The sequence below is a fragment of the Grampus griseus genome, assembly GCF_964374135.1.
Source record: "Grampus griseus genome assembly, chromosome: 17".
Lineage (NCBI taxonomy): Eukaryota > Metazoa > Chordata > Mammalia > Artiodactyla > Delphinidae > Grampus > Grampus griseus.
This window is the reverse complement of record NC_139011.1, coordinates 68,784,896-68,804,180: the sequence shown is the minus strand read 5'-3', so window position 1 is coordinate 68,804,180 and position 19,285 is coordinate 68,784,896. Positions and strand designations below refer to the sequence as shown.

At 40.9% G+C, this 19,285-nt stretch overlaps 1 protein-coding gene across 2 annotated transcripts in view; it reads right to left on the bottom strand.

The window, feature by feature from the left end:
• The window catches only part of ARFGEF1 (ARF guanine nucleotide exchange factor 1), a 134,747-nt gene extending 129,477 nt beyond the window's left edge, over positions 1–5,270 (bottom strand). For both annotated transcript variants that reach the window (XM_082675324.1, XM_082675325.1), the window contains exon 1: positions 5,001–5,270. In XM_082675324.1, the coding sequence (XP_082531450.1) occupies positions 5,001–5,124 (124 nt within the window). In that variant the 5' untranslated portion in view covers positions 5,125–5,270. The remainder of the gene's footprint in view (positions 1–5,000) is intronic.
• Positions 5,271–19,285: the final 14,015 nt, after the last annotated feature.

Genomic DNA, 19,285 nt, shown 5'->3' with positions numbered 1-19,285 from the left:
ACCTAAAGTTGCACTCCTGGTCATTCTCCCTTTACCCTTCTGAAACTATTTTCTTCAGATATAATAACAACTTGACAGTATATTAGTTTGCTTTTTATTGTCAGCCTCAACAAACTAGAAAATAAGTTTCATGAAAGCATATTTGTCTCACTGTTGCATGCCCAGTGCTGAAACAGTAACTGGCACATACTAGTTCAACAAGTATCTGAATGAAGAATATACCTAGTTTTGAAAGGCAACAATAATTTGTTCATGTATTTTCCTTTTTCAGATATACCCTCCTCCATTTTGTGAGGAATACTATGACAAATAATCCCCCCAATTACTTCCCATTCACAAAACAATTACCAACAGAAGTTTCTCTAAACTTAAACACCATCAGGAGAGACAAGCGGTTGCCTGCCATTAGACGGGATGGGAAAGCAAGAGCGAGAGAGCAGTCCTCTGAGCTTGATACCACTCTGTCCAACTACACCTCATTTCTGACTTTCTCTTTCCCACACTGTCAACAGGGCTCTTGCTTTCCAAAAACACAATGACTCTTCTCAAGAATGGTTTCATCAGTAGTTAGGGCTACTGTATCTGCTTTGTCTGTCTTTTCTTTGAACAGTGTCCCAAAGTAAATTCCAAGGAACAATGTTTCCTAGGTGTTAACAGACACTGAAAAGGGTCAAATAAATTTAGGAAAAACTTCGTTAAGCAAAACTGAGCACTTTCTTTTTCACAGAACACTCTTCAGAATCTTAATTATGGTAATGTACAGTATAAATCTCCACAATGGAAAAGAGTATACCCAAACTTATTTTTTTAACTCAAACCTAACAGAATCTTTCAGTCATTTCATTCATTACACCCTTCTTTCCTAGCTATCTCAAAAATTCCAGCAGCCTGACATACTGAAAACACCTTTTACTTTAGATATCAAGGAAGGTTTAAAAAGAAACTTGTTAATGCTTTTAAATTATAATTAAAATAATTAATTGTTGGCAGGGCATTATTTGAGAGTCTTTTTTTTTTTTTTTCTGGTAAATGGTCAAGAGTGACAAAAATTAGTAATATTACCAGAAGGAGCATAAAACTGGGGTCAAATAAAGCACTCAAATAATTTCTCCTACACTCATACAATCTTTTTATAACACCAGTAACCAAAACAAGGGTGAGATTGGAGGAGCAGAAGGAAGCAAGTTCTGTTAAGTTTTTAGCCTAAATATTTTATTTACATTTCTGGAGGAGACTAAGTATAGATAACAGACTTATATAAAAAAAGTAAAACAGTAGAATCACTTTAGAACATGATGAACACAAATTCACACCCTGTCTGATGCAAAAATTACTTCCCTAACAATTCCTCTTTTTCTCAATCATTCTCCCATATCTCTGCAGGGAACCCACCCTTATCTCTGCCTCTACATGCCTCCCTTGCCTCTAAAACCTTCTTCTGGTCACCCCTTTCACTCCTATTCTCTATCAGTGCCAGTTTCCAACCTTGAACTCATTCATCCTAACATCTGCGGGATATCTTCATAGATATCTGATGTTAGAGGCAAAAGTTGAACTAGTCATAGCCCTAACATCAAAGAAACTCTTGAAACTTAAGAGGCCTGATTGGAATATGGCCCAACTGCACCCTCCCCTCCCCGTGAGACAAACAATGCTACCTTCAAGCCCAATCCCTCAACAATCCTAAATTCTTTAAAACTAAAAATAGCTCAGCTGTTGTCTCATCTGCCAGCAGATGGCCGGACTATTTTTAATTCAGGATTCTATACAGCAGGAATGGATCAAGCTAAGCTAGGGCAGCCTAGAGGCCCTCACTCTGCAGAGTTCAGTGGTTGCTGCAGAGAGCTGTAGTGGGGCAGATACCAAGAGAGGGCAACCTGGAGCTGTTCCTGGGCCTGTGGACTTCACAATGATTGAACAATATAGGTGTGAGGGGTTTTCTTTTCTTTCTTTTTTTTTTTTTTAAACCATTCTTTACTTCAAAATAAAGTCTGAAATGTATGATAATTTAACAAAAGTTTTCAATAATCTGCTTTTAAGGTTTCATTATTTTTCTTTTTGTGAAAAACAGAGTTCCTTTATGTGGTGCTTTTGAAATTGGGCTTCGTTTTAATAAAGTAAAATCCCCCCTAATCTAGATAAGGTTTCCTAAGAGCTATACTTTAACAAAAAAAATAGTTTTCTTAAGAATATGAGATGAACTGTAATTTCATGAGTATAATTTACAGAAAACTGATTTATAATAGGCCATTTTGTTAAAAGGTAACTGAATTAATTTTGAATACCAGTGGTCTGAAATCTACTCACACACCCAGAAAATGATTTTTAAAACACAAAAGGATTAAAAGTCTGGATATAAAAATACTATATATTTTCTTGTTTACCCTCTATCTCCCTTCAGCCACATTGTAGGTGCTCAATAAAAATGCAGGGAGGAGGTGCAGGGAATAAATGCAGACAGGTATATTTAGAAGGGTCATTTACAAAGTGTATTTAGAAGGGTTATAACAACACCCACCTCTCTACCACTTCCAGCCAACTCCTTCCCACTCATAAGCTAGAGATCAGGGATGACCTAACCAGGCCATTCCAGTTTACTTTCCCATCCAGCTTGACAGCCATATAGATTATCAAGAGAACAAAGTGGGCTTGGCCCAGGTCTCAACAGTGAAGAGGAAAAGGGAGGTCTATAATAGTTTCCAGGGATACATTTGGGGATACCATCTACTACAAGACATTATACTTTCTGCAAAGATGAAAAGGGTTATCCCTATGAAATTATGTTTGGGTGATAATGTAGATGTATGACTAGAAGGGAAGAAACAAAGGTCATCAGGGATTAACTACCATGAGATTGCTCAATGAGATTTTGTAGGAGACTAAATGTAACTATGAAATGTGGGGAAAAAGCCCTAAACATCTCAAGTAAAGAAAGTACTCTGGTGCCTTGTCCCTGCCTGGATAGACACATTCCTCATAATAAGCTTCTGCTAACTATATGGAAGGGGCAAAAAAGTAAAGAGTGGCAAAATCTAAAACAGACAATCTTGGTACAGTTGGCACACACACTACCAAGTAGTCCCTATGTCTAGAAACAGCAAGGATCAAGCTAAGCCCTCTCAAGATGCCAATCAAGAGTGGCAGGAATGCTCTCAATGCACAACTTAAGAGAATGGTGTGCTCACATTCATGGCACATTAGAGGGGACGTAACCTTACAATCAAAGTTCAACATCCTGATTTTACAGAGAAGGAAACTAAGGCCCAGGGACTTGACTATACTGCAATGTAACAGAACTGTGATTTAAACCCAGGATCCCAGATTCTCATTCCAGTGATCTCTCCATTTAAAAATACTTACATTAGCATTTTGGAGAGAGAGAAAAAAAAAATATATATATATATATATATACATAGATAGATAAGACACACACACACACACCACACTCCATTTCCTCAGTCTAATACTTATCATTAGTATATTAAAAGTATATTTTAATACAGAAAATCTGGTCTCAAAAACTAAAACTTTTGTTTGAACTCTTAAGTTCTTTAACCAGCAAGTTATTCATAAACCTACACATAACAATTGTTTTAAAAATTCCAAAAATCACTCCTTCCCTCATCCTGCCCCAAGTTAATAATTATTCCTTTCAGGACCCAAATATAATTCAATTTTTATTTCTGTACAACATCCTCTCATACACCTGAAACAGTCTTTCGCTAGCTTCAAGAATAACAAAAGGTGAACTTGTGATCAATGAAGGATAAAAAAACTAAACTTAAACTCATTATACATAAATTCAAAAAAATTTTAATTTCTTCAATAGATCCAAAAAAGGAAAAAAACAGTATAACTTATTATAGCAAGTTATAAAGTCTTCTATTTATTTTAAAAATTAAAAGGCAAAGTTCCTTTAAAGCTGTCTTGACCCTTTACTTTAGCATACATCCAAGTTATTCTGGATTTTCTTCCCCTTCAAGAATGTTTTCCAAAGCCCACTTAACAAGCTTCGTTTTCTCAAGTCAACTTGATGTAATCTATTTCCAGTGCTACAAAATGAAGCGCAAGCATTAGGAATTCATCTTTGTGTTTAACGTCCTGGTCTCTCCTTAAAACGATTTCGTCCTTGATGGATGCAACAGATCCATCAGTAGTCCCCCTTTAACAAATTCTTCATCTGCCTGTCCTCGCCGTAGGTATTGTCTGGATTTACCCTGCTAGGGGCTTCATGACACTAGATCTCTTTCGTCTGAACTATAAATCACAACTCAAGCTTGAGAGCAGCTGCCACGGGCCAGACATGTGGCTGGTGGGTGTCATTGTCTTCATTCTCCCTGTTTCAAACCCTCCCTTCCTTGTCACTAAAGCCAACGTATCTAAAGGTCCTTTCCTTCCCCGCTTGTATCTCATCACCCCCTCCCCTTAACCTTAGGTCTTGTTCTTCCAGGTCAGCCCAGTCGGATACAACATTACTCGCTGTTTTTCCCGTGGCAGAAGCGGAGAAATGTCAGAACAGGCGGCACCTCCCGCAAACCCCTTCTCAAGACTGTCAACAAGGGAACAACTTCAGCCTTTCTTTCCAAAGTACCACGCCAAACGAAAAGTTATTGAAATTACGATACGGAACCCTTCCCACGCCCAATCTCGACAAATCAGCTCCACCTCAATTTTCCAAGCGAATAAACGACAACTCCTTCTGCTTCATCACAAAGGGTGATATCCTGTCCGCACCGCACGGTCCACCAACAAAATCTTCCCATGTTCTCAAGCCGACCCCCAGCCCTGCCGCGTTCCCTGAGCCCAGCGAGCTGCCCTTCCTCCTCCACCCTGCCTCTGCCCCACATCTAGCCGAGTTACTGTCAACTCCAGCCAGGCAGCCCAGAGCTTCGCCAGGGCTCCCCGAGGTCAGCGGCGCCGGCCCAGGGCGAGCGCCCGGCGACCCCCACCCCCCACCCCGCGGTACCCTCCCCCATCCCTCGGGCCCCCTCCCTGCTCACCTAACGCCACCTCGCACGCTTTGCGCAGCTGGGAGTGATGCGCCTTCTTCACTTCCTTGTCGGCCAAAATCTTCTCCAGGGCCCGGGTCAGAAACATGTTCTTCGTCTTCTTCCCCTCATACATGGACGCAGAGAAGGAGGCGGCGGCTCGTCCGACCCGCGGCTCCCAGCGGCTGGAAGGGGGGGGCGGGAGAAGGAGGAGGAAGAACCGAGAGAAAGGAGAGGGGGTGGAGGTGGGGGAGAGGAGGCGTGGAGGGCAGCCGCTGGATCAGGAAGGAGCGGGCGAGCCGGGCCGGCTCCGGTGCGGGTGAGGGGCGCAGAGGTCTTCGCCGCCCCCCGAGGGGCCGCCCCTGGAGGGCCGCGCCCGTGGGACCTCCGGTTCTCCCGGCCCGGGGGTCGCTTCCCGGCCACCCCCCTCACTCGCCCCTCCGGCCCGGGGGCGGAGAGGGAGCCCAGCCCGGTGGCCGTCAGCCCGGGGGCCAAGGGACGAGGCGGCGGCTTAGAGGCCCAGAGAGAGCAGGGCTGCCCTGGCTACTGTGGGGATTAGCACCCGCCGTGGCCGCGGACTGGCCTCCATCACCGCCGACCTGCCCCGGCCGCCATGTTGGGAGGAAACGACGCGTCACGCAGCGGCCGAACGGCTGCAGAGGAGGAAGCGGCGGCGGTGTCGGTGTTGGCTGCCCAGAGCTGCCGCGGCGCCGGGAGGCAGGAGGCGGAGGGCGGCGCGGGAGGAGCGGCTCGAGCCGCAGCGCTACGGTGGCCCGGTAGGGCCTCGTCGCCTCCCGCGTTCGCCTGCAGGGCGGCGTGGGGCGTGGCGGGCGTCCTGCGGCGCCGCGCCCGGTTCTTTGGGCTCCTCCGGGTGGCTGCGCTTTGGAGCTTGCCCGGGGCCGCTACTCCCACCGAGTGAACGGTACTCCTGGCTACGGTGCAGCAGCTTCTCCGACTTTCTGGAGATCCCGTAGGTGGGTGCGCAGCCCCTTCCGCTCCAGGGGGCGCGGAAAGACCCGCATGGCCCGCGCTCAGCCGCACTGTTTCCACCTGCTGCGCTCGACTCTAATTACCAGCTGCGCGAAACTGCTCTCCACGACCGTGACCGTCAACTGCCTCAGGATTCTCTCTCGGGAAGAGTAAAACCGATTTGACACGGATTCAGGAATGTTTCACTTTTTCATCTCTGTAGGATACATCGGTAAACTCTAGATTTCAGATCTCTTCTGAATTGATACTAAAGTTAAGGGAACAGATGAATGCTTCTGATTGATGAGGTCCCTTAGAGCTCTGTGTTTCTGTGCCTTTAATACTAAGATTCGGTCCGGGACAAGAAAAGCAGTTTCAGAATGGAATAGCTTTAAGTACAGATTACCGCAGACACACATGTGACAGTGTGTCTGCTTTGATACCAAAGAATAATTTAGATTTCTACAGTGTTTCGTTCAGAGCAGAAAATTACAAAGAATACCATTAAAATATATGCATAGAATTTATTTACATGGTGATCTAGCTAGGTTGCACATTTTTACAAGTTCAGAGCTACAGTGTGGCTCTATCAACACTAGATCCCAAATTGTTGGAATATGTCGTTCACTGTTCTGATCCATTCTGTTGCCTTGACTATGGATTTGTCCTAATGCAACCGTCTAAACTCAAGAATGGAGAGGCTGTGATTTGGGACAGGCTAAAAACCATGGGAAATAAAAATGGAAACCTTGAATGTGATCCTGAATTAAAGTGGACTAGTAGATTAATTTTTTAAACTTTCTTATGCTGAGAAGCACATCTATAAATAAATTAACTTTACTCTAAAGACTATTTCTAGATTCCTGAAAGTTAGAGGTTCAGTATACTAGATCAGACATAATGTTGATTTCTGTGTACATTCTCATTGATTATAAAATGAGAACAAGCTCCATTTCTATTTTTGTTTCTATGTAATGCCAGTTTTGTGCTGGGTACTGTGGAAGGTGCTAGCTGATCACTGAATCTGTTTACTCTTCTTCCTCAGTACAGAGATACACTGTGTTCCCTTGTCTCCCTTGCAGTTAAGTGTAGCCATCCAGATTTAGCTCATTAAAGAAAAAAAAAAATCTTCCACAAGCTGTCTCCCATACTCTTTCCCTTCTGTGGCCACATGCTGAAGATGGCAGAGCCACAGGTTAGAAGGAGCCTAGGTCCCTGAATTACCACTTGATGGAGAGCCATCCAATATTTGTTTTGGACTTTACATGGGCAAAGTATACTTATGTTTAGCAGCTAGCCTTATCCGAAGCAATACACTTGGCATTCATTAACGAATAATACAGACAGGAATCTCAGCGCTTAAACAGTATACTACATAGCACATATCAAAATCTGTAATCATCTTGTCTGCTTACTTGTTTATTGGTTGTCTGTTTCTCTCATAAGACCAAGGACCTCATCTATCCATTTCTATATATCTAGCATCTAGCGTAGTCACTGGCATAGAGAAGGCCTTGTTGAATAGAAACCTGGATGAATGAGACACTGGGCTGGCTAAGTGGGGATCACACCCAGCTTAGGTGCTTACAGTATATAGTAGGGGAAAAGAGATTAAATAAGTAAGTCACTAGTGAATATATGATTATAAATGTATGATTAAAGTGCTATGAGGAGATTACTTTAGATTTTAGATTCAGAGATGCTTCCCTGAAGAAGTAACATTTTAAACTGAGGCCTGAAAGAAGAATAGAAATTAGCCAAACTAAGTCAGGAAAGAACTTTCCCAGCAGTCTCTTCTGGTAGGGGAGAAGCTTGGCAAGTTTCAGGAAACAAAACAAGGCAGTGTGGATGAAAGTTATCTAGGGGAAATGGTGCCAGTAAGGATAAAGAGGAAACTAGGAACCAGATCACAGAGAAACCTGTAGGCCATGTTAAGGGTTTGGGATTTCATCCCAGTAGTGACAGAAATCTATTGAAGGGTTAAGTAGGGAGTGAAGTTATCAAATTGTTGATTTAAAAGTAGTCCCTCTGTTGTGTGGAGAATGAATTGGAAGGGGACAAGATTGGACGTGGGCAGAACAGTGAGATGATTACAACAGTGCAGCATGGTTTAAGCTGCGGTCCAGGACCATCATGCAAGGTTTGGGAGACCACGCCCTGAACAAAGTTAGCAAAACGGGGCTGGACTTCAGCTCCAGCATCTGCCCAGGTGAAGGGCTCCTTTTCCTAATTTGCAAAAATGTTAGGTAGACCAGTGGTGTCTGAGTGATGGCAGTGGAGATGGAGCAAAGTGGACAGATTTGAGATGTACTTTGGTGAAAGAATGGATAGGATTTAGTAATGAATTGGAGTGAAGATAAGAAAAAGGAAGAGATCACAGTGAATGCCATGTTCCTGACCAGAGCCCGTGAATGAGTAGAAATGCTGTTTGTGGAGACGGCCTAGACTGGGATAGGAGTGTGTTTGAGGGTGAGGGTACAGCTTTCAGTTCTAAAAGAATCGACTCCTCTGAGATATGACCTGACCCTCTCAGAAGGAATGGCCTCCACCCTCCTTTCTTCCAGAGGACAATCCATCCTCCTCTGCTGAGTCTAGGAGTTCACCCAAAAGGTGGTGGGGATTGTGGGGAGGGGGGTGGCAGGGGGAGAACAGCCTCAGGAGATGGACACCCTCACCCAGCCTGAAACTCAAGATATTAACTCTTACCTGCCTGAAGCAAAAAAATAGGGCAAGACTCTAAATAAATCTGATGTCCTTGGAAGATAAAGGGAAAGATAATATTTTTAGTCTTTTATTCACAATTATAGGGGAAGGGATGCCAGGCTCAGGCAATCTTTACGCTAAAATTTCAGTATATTTCCCCGTACATATATTTCCTTTTATTTTTTATTATTGTCATTGCTTGGTGCTTATCCAGTCTATTTAAATAAAAAATTCAATTTCAGTATTTACTTGCATTTGACTCGTTTTCAAAACATTTAAATTCTACAAAAGCCTCTAAATTTTAAAATATATTTTTCTTATACATGATTGCTTTGCTGAGTTCATTTTTGCCTCTGTCTGCAATCTCACCTTCCTATCATTAATTACCCCTCATCATTTTCCCTTTCATATATAACTTTGCTGTATATTAGCTGCCTCGACTTTTCTCTTTGGATAATATTCCCACTTTGTTTCCAAATCGTTAAATAATATCAAACAATGAAAGACTTTGACTTGGGTCTTAGGGACTTGGTTGGTGTGCTTTATCATCATCCTTTCAAATACAAGTTCAGTGTAACATGAGAATCAAATAAAATGTGAATAAAATTTTAATTAATGCTGAGTGTAGCTGATTGATGTTAAAAGCCAAGATTAGTTAACAACTAAAAATAGCATCACTGTGTATTCAGTTGACTAAAAAAAACTATGATGCCTCCATTAGTCTTTTACATATCTCTAAATTCTATTAGCTTTCAAAACATTCTATAATCAGACCCTTCCCTGACTTTCCAACTTATGTCGCAATGGCAATGGCAATAATTATTAACATTTATATGGAGCTTATTATGAGCCAAGCACAATAACCCAAATGAAGAATTTTCCATTATTATTCCTGATTTATAGATGAAGAAACTGAGACATGGAGAATTTAGACAACTTGTCCACATCATGCAAATTATACATGGTGGAGCCAGGATTCCAATTTGGAAAGTCTGGCTCCAGAGCCCATACGCTAAACAACTAAGCTATACTGCCTCTCTGAACAGTCTTTTCATGTAACTTTCCCTGCCCACTCCCTCCTCCACTGAAATAGAAATGTAGGCACTCAAGTTCCAGCCCATTCCTCCTTCAAATCCACCCCCTTCCTTCCTCTCATCCGCATACCACATGTCCATAAAAACACCAAGCTTTTCTGCACCTGTATGCCTTTGTCCATCCTTCAGCAATCCAGAGCTCCCACCACCACCTCTCTTTTGTTTGCTCTCCCCAAAGGCTTCCCAACCTTCAAAGCCTCATTGAAATTCATACCCTTCTAAGTTTTCTCCTTTTATCTCCAACAGCACAAATCCCTCCCTTTCCTAGCCTTTTATAGCTTTGTCTACCTCATACTTCATACCTAATTATATAGCCATGGTAGCGCTTATTCAAACTGCAAGTTTTTGAAGACCAGGGATATAAGAAAAGATAAAGCAGGCGACTTAGTAAAAGATGGGAGACATGGATTTAACACAGAAACGATCAGTTTTGCTGAAACCATGGTAATGACATGACTAAAAGAAAGGCCATCGCCAAAGTAAGTCAAGTCTGTTTTCTTGCTTTGCATTTGAAGAGGCTTGTACAATTTGATATTCCTCATTTGTCAGTCTGCTTTCATCTTGTTTATTAAGGAAATAAGTGAATAAAGTGCGCCTTTGAACTCAGAGGCCCTGCTCACTGTTCTTCAGGAAAAGTGTCAAAACACTGAACAGGACAGATAGAGGAAGAGGACGGTAGATTGAAAAATTTGATTTAGAAAGAAAAGATAAGAAGAGCAAGCACACTTTTATTCAGTAAGAGACTATAATGTGGTATTCGATAATCAAAGTGAAGTTTCAAAAAAAATAGAATGTTGTGGTAAAAAAAGATTGCAGATCTAGAGCTTGAAGTTGGAAGTAATAGAATTTTCCATAAGTTTTATTTTATTTATTTTTATTTATTTTTTTGGCTGCGCCGCTGAGCAGCATGCCGGATCTTAGTTCCCCAATCAGGAATCAAACCCACGCCCCCTGCAGTTGGAGCGCGGAGTCTTAACCACTGGACTGCCAAGGAAGTCCCAGAATTTTCCATAAATTTTAAATCACCAAGTGCTATATATTTACAGAATAATAAAACTGAACGCATAAGCGCTTAAGTTTCCTTAAAACTTTAAAGTTATATAATTCTTTAGAGGGGTGGAAAGTACTTTCAATCCATGGCACTGTTCTGTATACATTGTTATAATTTTTCCAGTAAAGTCACACTAATGATAGCAACTACTTACTAGGTGTTTACTTTGTATGAAGCCCTTGACAAGCGTTAACTCACTTAATTCTTACAACTCAGCCATTTATCTGTTACTATTCTTCTTTTACAAATGAGGAAAAATGGTTAGAGAAGTTAATTGCCCAAGGTTACAGTACCAAATATGTTTATCACTTGCCAAAGTTTGTGCATGCTCTTAGCCATTGTTCTATCCTGTCTTTCTTCCTAGTCACATATTTGTATAATCCATTTGAAAGTGCTTTTTGACCAATGTTGTGCCATAATTATATTAAGGCAGGACCACATCTTTTCTTTCCTTTGAAACTACTCTCGACAACTGGTACATATTAATTATTATACTAAGTGGGAATTAATTTTCTGGAGGCCACGTTTTTTAAAAACTTTTAAATGGGGATTTTTATTAAAAGCCTGTCTTTTAAAGAAATTGTAGTCTGAAACTTCCTGGAAAAAGAAATCTCTAGGCCCAGGTAGTTTTACTAGTAAATCCTATCGAACATTTAAAGAAGAAATAACACCAACACTCTCTCTTTCAAAAAATAGAAGGGGGAACACTTGTCAACTTATTTTATAAGGCCAGCATAACCCTGAAACCAAAACTAGATAAAAACAATACAAAAATGAGAACTACAGACCAGTGTCCCCTATGAATATAGATGTAAAAATCCTCAACAAAATATTAGCAAGTCAAATTCAGCAATATATAAAAGTACACCACAACCAGTAGGAGGGGTTCATCCTGGGAATGCAGACTGGTTCAATATTAGAAAATCAAGCAATGTAATTGACCACACTGACAGACTAACAGATAAAAACTACATGATCTTATCAATTGATGAGGGGAAAGCACTTGGCAGCATTCAACACTTATTCATGATAAAAACTCGTAGCAAACATCCTCAATTCGATTAAGGACATCTTCAAAAACAACAACTATAGCCAAAATCATGCTCATTTATGAAAAAAAAATTCAACACTGAAAACCTGAATGCTAAGACTGGAAACAAGGCAAGGATATACATTTTCACTACTCCTATTCAGTATCATACTGGAGGTCCTAGCCAGTACAATAAAGCAAAAGAAAGAAAAGGCACACAGTTGGAATGGAAGAAACAAATTTTCCTCATTGACGGTCAGCATAATTGTCTATGCAGAAAATGCCAAGGAATCTACCAAAATATATCTAGAACTTATAACTGAGTTTAACAAGGTCAGGATACAAAGTGAGCACATGAAAATCTATTTTATTTTTACGTATTATTCCTATGCATTTGGAAACCAAAATTAAAAAAAAATTTACAATAGAGCCAAACAAACGAAAGGCTTAATTATAAATCTAACAAAACATACAAGATCTTATGATGAAAACAAAAAAATGCGGGTGAAAGAACTCAAAGAAAACCTAAATAAATGGAGAGACATAGCATATTCATGGACTGGAAGACATTGTAAAGATGTCATCTAATCCATAGGTTTAGTATAATTCTAATTCTGTAGGTATAGAGGAGCTGATTCTAAGATTTATGTGGAAAGGCAATGTAACTAGAAGAGTCATAATTTTTTAGAAGAGTACAATTGGATGAATCACAATACCCAATATTAAATCTCAGTATAAAGTTGTGATAGTCAAGACATGTAGAATTGGCTAGGGGCTAGACCTACAGATCACAAAACAGAAAGTCCAGATATAGACTCATAGAAATATAGCCAATTGAGTTTTGACTAAGTTTCACAGACAATTCAGTGAAGAAAGGATAGTTTTTTCAAGAAATAGTGTTGAAAAACTTAGACATCCATATGTTAAAAAAAAAAAAAAAAGGAAAGCCTCAACCTAAAGGTCATACTTTGTACATAAATGAACTCAAAATAGGACATAGATCTAAATGTAAAATATAAAGCTATAAAACTTTCAGAAATAAACATAGGATAAAAGCTTCATGAGCTAGGGTTAGGCAAAAATTTCTTAGACATGACACCAAAAGCATGATCCGTAAAAGAAAAAATTGATAAATTGGACTTTACAAAATTTAAAACATTTTCTCTGTGAAAGACACTGTTAAGAGAGCAAAAAGACAAGCTACAAAATGGGAGAAAATGTTTGAAAATCACATATCTGACAAATAACTTGTATTCAGAGTATATATTTTTAAAATTCTCAAAACTTATTAAGGGACTTACCTGGTGGTGCAGTGGTTAAGAATCTGCCTGCCAATGGGGACATGGGTTTGAGCCCTGGTCCGGGAGGATCCCACATGCTGCAGAGCAACTAATCCCGTGCGCCACAACTACTGAGCCTGTGCTCTAGAGCCCGCGAGCCACAACTACTGAAGCCCGTGTGCCACAACTACTGAAGTCCATGCGCCTAGAGCCCGTGCCCTGCTACAAGAGAAGCCACCACAATGAGAAGCCCACTCGCCGCAACTAGAGAAAGCCTGTGTGCAGCAACGAAGACCCAACGCAGCCAAAAATAAATAAATTAATTTAAAAAAATCTTATTAAAAAACAAAACCACCCAATTTTAAATGGTTAAAAAACTTGGACATTTCATTAGAGAGGATATACAATGGTAAATAAGCATTAAAAAAACATGTTTAATACCATTAACCATTAAAGAAATGCAAATTATAACCACAATGAGATTCCACCACACAGCTACCAGAATGGCTAAAATAAAAAATGTTGACAATCTGAAGTGACCGAGAGCATGCGGAACAATTTGAACCCACATTGCTGTCAGAAATGCAAATATACCCAGCAACTCCGGGGAAACAGTTTGGCGGTTTCTCATAAAGTTACACACTTACCATGTGACCCAGCAAGCCCACTCTATTTACCCTAGGGAGACTAAAAGTTACATCCACAGAAAAACTTATACACATATGTTTATGGAAATTCTATTCATACTCACTGAAAGCTGGAAACAACTCCTATCTCTTTCACTGAGTAAATGAATAAACAGAACATCTATGTAACGGAGTAGTACTCAGCAATACAAAAGAACAAGTTATCGTTATATACGACAACTTGGATGGATCTCAAAGACATTATACTGAGGGCAAGAAGCCAGTCTCAAAAGCTTTCATACTGTATGATTCATTTTTATGATCTTCTCAAAAAGGCAAAACTGCTGGGATGAAAAATAATGTGTTTATCAGCTGTGATATGTAGAGGTGGGTGGTGTCTCTAAAGGGATAGCACAAAGGAGGTTTTTTTGTTTGTTTAATTTTGTTTTGGGGGGTGATGCCAGTGCTAGAAACGTTCTGTGTTCTGATTATGGTAGTGGTTACATGAATCTATACATACATGTGTTCAAATTCATAGAACTGTATGGTAATTTAAAAACCCTCTATTTTTAACACCAAATATCAATTCTACCTCTACGAGACTACTAAATCAGAACCCACTGGATATAAGATAGAGAGAGATGACTTATTCTGGAGATTTTTTAGGTAGTTGAAAGAAACATAGGTTTGCTATATCAAGCAGTAGGAAAGCGTCAGTAGGATTTGGGGGGTAGGTTCTGGTTAGTAAAGAGGCTAAGTCATCCAGATAGGCCATGAATGGAATTTTCTGGATAATTACACAGGATCCCACTCACCTGCAAGCAAGAAAATCTCTTGAAGTGCATAAATAATTCCACTGCAATAAATTACATTTTTGGAAACTCTCCATGAACACTTACGTACTTTATCAAAGCTCATTTTAGTGATTTGCCACTGTTTCAACCTGAAAGTTTCTGCAATTTCCTCACACACCATTCATAATCCCAAGGGAATTCCTTACATACTGGAAGATGTCAACATTGTTTTCGTTTCAAAATATCACCACTGATGTGCAGCTAAGTAAAATCTCTTAATGTTTTGAAATACTTAAGAAAAATTTGCATTTATTATAGGAATAATAACAATTTATTCTTTATCTTGTGTATAAATATGTTTCCTCTGTGGCTGGAAAAGAGAATTGTAATTTGTTTTCACATACAGTGTTTAGAGTTGTCAGTTCCAATTATATTAACTTAAAGCTACCTTTTGAGACTGGTTAAATCAACTGTGGCACATCCATCTAATGGCATACTCCTTAGCCATGATAAAGAATAAGGATGCTTTTAATGTACTGATATGACATTACACCTGGTATATATTAGATGTAAAAAAAGCAAACTTCAGGATAATAGGCATAATATGCTATGATTTGTGCAAAAATGGGGGAAAAGTTTATACACATACATACACACACAAGTGTATTTACTTATAGTATTTGCTTAGACCGTTTCTGGAAGAAGACAGAAGTGGGGAATTAGGTGTTCAGGAGTGAGAATGGGGGTATATCACTGATGACCACTTTATATCTTTTATGTTTTGAATCCTGTAAATGCACTGCTTGTTACAAAAATAAATTAAAATTTTTTCCCTTTTCTTTTCAAACAAAGAGTATCTGTGTATTTTATTAAAAAAATGCCTAAGAAGAAATAATTCAATTTCCTTCTTGGGGCCAAAAATTCTCACTCAATAGAAGAATAAATTTCTCATGGTGATTCCGGCAGTGAAAAGCTGGAATAAGGACCTCAGTTCTTGCATTCTTTGAAGAAAGAATTCAGCAAAGAGATCAAGATTGTGAAAAAGATAAAAGTGTTTATTAGAAGCAAAGTATGTGTAGAAAAAACAAAGTACCTGTAGAAAAAGCAAAGTACACGTGGAAAAAACAAAATACATGTGTGAAAGAGCACACAGGAGAGCTCACAGTGAGTTGCACCCAATAGTAGCAGCTTAGATTGCTTATATGGGGGCAGTTTTCTGGGTTGTCTCTGGCCAATCATCTCCACATTTAGTCCTGGTGCGAGCACGCCATCTCTCAGCCAAGATGGATTCCAGCTGCTGTCTTCTCCCTCCTTTTGTCCTTCCCCTAGACTAAGGGCCTTCTCTGTGCACGTGTTGGGCTGGGAAATCCACAAGAATGCACCCAATCAGGGCCCAATGATCCTGCTGGTATCCCATCTCAAAGCATCATCAGGAGACCAGCTGCAGCTGCTCAGCCTGGGGCCTCTCTATTGCCTACCTCAATTGTATACATTTGTCTGATTTTTTCTTCACAAAAAGAATATCTAAAGTGTGTAGAATCCTTTGAATAATTTCTTGCTGTTCAAAACATTGGCTGAGGATGGGAAGCATTGGGAACTGGCTGGAAATGGAGAATCCTCGTGACCTACCCCAGACCAACCAAATCAGAATCAGCACGTTAACAAGACCCTCCCTAGGGCATTTACATGTGCCTTGAAGTGTGAGAAAGTACTGCTCCAACTGGAAGGCTGGAGTTGGAGGAAGACAGTGCCGAGAGTGCTAGAACATTAGGCAAACTGATGGTCTAGCAGGATAGGGAGAGGTCAGCAAGCAGACTTTGTGAAGTTTATTGAAGAACCAGAAGGAATCTTAGGAAGACCCTAGAGCCTAAGGTCCAAAGGGAAACCCCAGCTCCTGGGTGTAAATAAACATATATTGTCTTTTTAATTTGAATAACTCAAGATTCGAACAAAAGCGTCTTTAAAGGCCCCAAAGACATGCATCCATTAGCTGTTTCAAAAGCCGAACCAAAATCAACTCAGTCTTAGTAAGCATCTACCCACCTTCAATCAAGTCTCCCTGCTTCTGGCTTTTTCCCCCATCCCACCACCACTTCTCCAACAGCAGGAAAGATTCTTCTGAAATGGAAGTCAAATCACGCCACTCCTGTAATCACAACCTTCTACGGTTCCCCATTTTACTCAGAGTAAGGGGCAGAGCCCTAAGGCAGACCTACAAGGCTCTATGCATAATGCCTCTCTCCACCATCACTCAACCACTCTCTCCTTGGCTGGCTCAGCTCCAGCCACCTGGCCTCCTTGCTATTTTCTGAACTTAAGCATGCTCTGCTTCCAGATCTTTGCACTTGTTCCCTCTGCCTAGGATCCTCTTCCTTCAGAGAATCCAAGGCTCACTTCAGGTCTCTGCTCAAGCATTATCTGACCACACTACATGAAATAGCCATTCTCCACTCCTCTGTCCATCTCACTCTGCTTTATTTTCCCCATGGCAGTTACCATTTCTCACACTATTTATTGCTTTGATTTTTGTTTGTTTTTTCCCCCTCTAGAATATAAGCTCCTCAAAGGCTGGGACTTTATTTTGACTATTACCATATCTGCAGTGCCTAAAAGAGGGATAGTTGTTGACCAAATGAATCAATGAATGAACAAACAAATGATCCTGTCTTAGCTCAGGCTGCTGTAACAAAATACCATAGACTGGGTGGCTTAAACAACAGAAACCCATTTCTCACAGTTCTGGAAGCTGGAAGTCCAAGGTCAAGGTGCTGGCTGATTCAGTTTCTGGTGAGGACCCTCTTCCTGGCTCACAGCTGGCTGCCTTCTTGCTGTCTTTGCATGGCCTTTCCTCAGCGTGCGAGCAGAGAGACCTCTCTCTCTCGCTGCCTCTCTCCCTCTCCCTCCCTTCTCCCCCACCCCCTTATAAAGCCACTAACCCTATTGGATTAGAATCCCACCCTAATGACCTCATTCAACCTTAATTACCTCTTAAAGCTATATCTCCAGATAGTCACACTGGAGGTTAGGGCTTCAGCATATGCATTTCAGGAGGACACAACTCAGTCCCCAGCAGATCCCATAATGAATTCCACTCCTACCATCATCAAAGAAATTGTCCCCTTAGGTTGCATTTCCTTTTGAACTCTCATCTCATTCAAGGCTGCACTTGGTATTCATTTAAACATAATTTTCAGAATTCCCTGGTGGCGCAGTGGTTACAAATATGCCTGCCAATGCAAGGAACACGGGTTCGAGCCCTGGTCTGGGAAGATCCCACATGCACGCGGAGCAACTAAGCCCACGCACCACAACTACTGAGCCTGCACTCTAGAGCCCACGGGCTACAACTAATGACCCCACGTACCACAATTACTGAAGCCCACGCACCTGGAGCTGTTGCTCCACAACAAGAGAAGCCACCACAATGAGAAGCCCACTCACCACAACAAAGAGTAGCCCCTGCTCACTGCAACTAGAGAAAGCCCGCCAGCAGCAACAAAGACTCTGTGCAGCCAAAAATAAATAAATAAATAAAATTATTTGTTAACAAAAAAACATGATTTTCCCCAAACAAAAATGCTGCAGCTAGGGGATGTCATTTGGTCTGATTTTCCCAGGGTATGCATAGGGGTGTCTCTGGACTTGGGAGAGATAGGGCCTTCTGCAAGTTCTCTCACAGTTAACAGTCAGATGTCCCTGAATACATATTTTTAAAAATTGAAAAAAAGAATTCAGGGTGTTTGTTGCAGTTACATCTCAGTCCCTTATCTTCCTTGACTTGGAACTTGATGAAATGTTACTTCATAAATAGAAGGTAATTGCAGCTGCTCTGACATGCTATGTGTCCACACCACAGAGAAGCATGGAAATCCTTCCTGTTTGCCAATTGCCTCTGAAGCTGTGTAAGTATTAGAAACAACTTATAAAAGAAATACATTTAAGCAAGCCTTACCTCTCTTCTAGTATTGTAAATCTCCTTACTGTACGAATTGCCTTTCAGTCGTGGTCTATAGAATCACCTACGGACAAGTTTCAAAGTTTCAATATACAGATGCCTAGACAGACAAAGAATCTTTCCTTGACCAAGGTCTAGTCAGGCTCCTCTGAGCCCTTTTCTTAACTAGGCCTCAAGCTTGGCTTATAAAAACCGCAGACCCTCAGCATAAGTGATTCACTCTCCCCCACTCCATCCACCCCACACCGTAAGAGAATTGAAGAAACACTAGCATAGTTTCTAATAGCTCAAGGCTGCATCCACTTAAATTCCTGCTTGAGACAGCTCAGTGCTGCCAGGACAACTTACTTTTCTTCCCACCCAAACTTGGTGATAGGAAGATAGGCCCCCAAACCCCTTCTTAGAGCAGTTACATTAGAAAGCTTGCAGTTATAAATCCTTTCTCTGCCCCTTTGAGACCTTAATCTCTACCACCCAGAATTGTTTTCTCAAGAATCTCTCTTTGAAATGAAAACTTTTAAGCAGCTACCTTTCACTCTGGCTACCAGTCCCTTTAGGAAAGTAAGGGCCTTATTTTGGTGGGTACAGAGCACTAACTTGCAACACTGCCTCCTGTTTTAAAGCTAGGAGAAGTTTGTTTCTCCTCTGGGTAAGTGCCAATTAACAAACCCAGATGGCTTAGTCACACGGACCCTTAATGCCTCTCAGTGCCTTTCCCTTAGAATACCCCAACTTTAAAAACTCTCTTGCCTTAATTTTGACAAAGTTGCTTTCAGTTCATGCTTGACCCTCTTC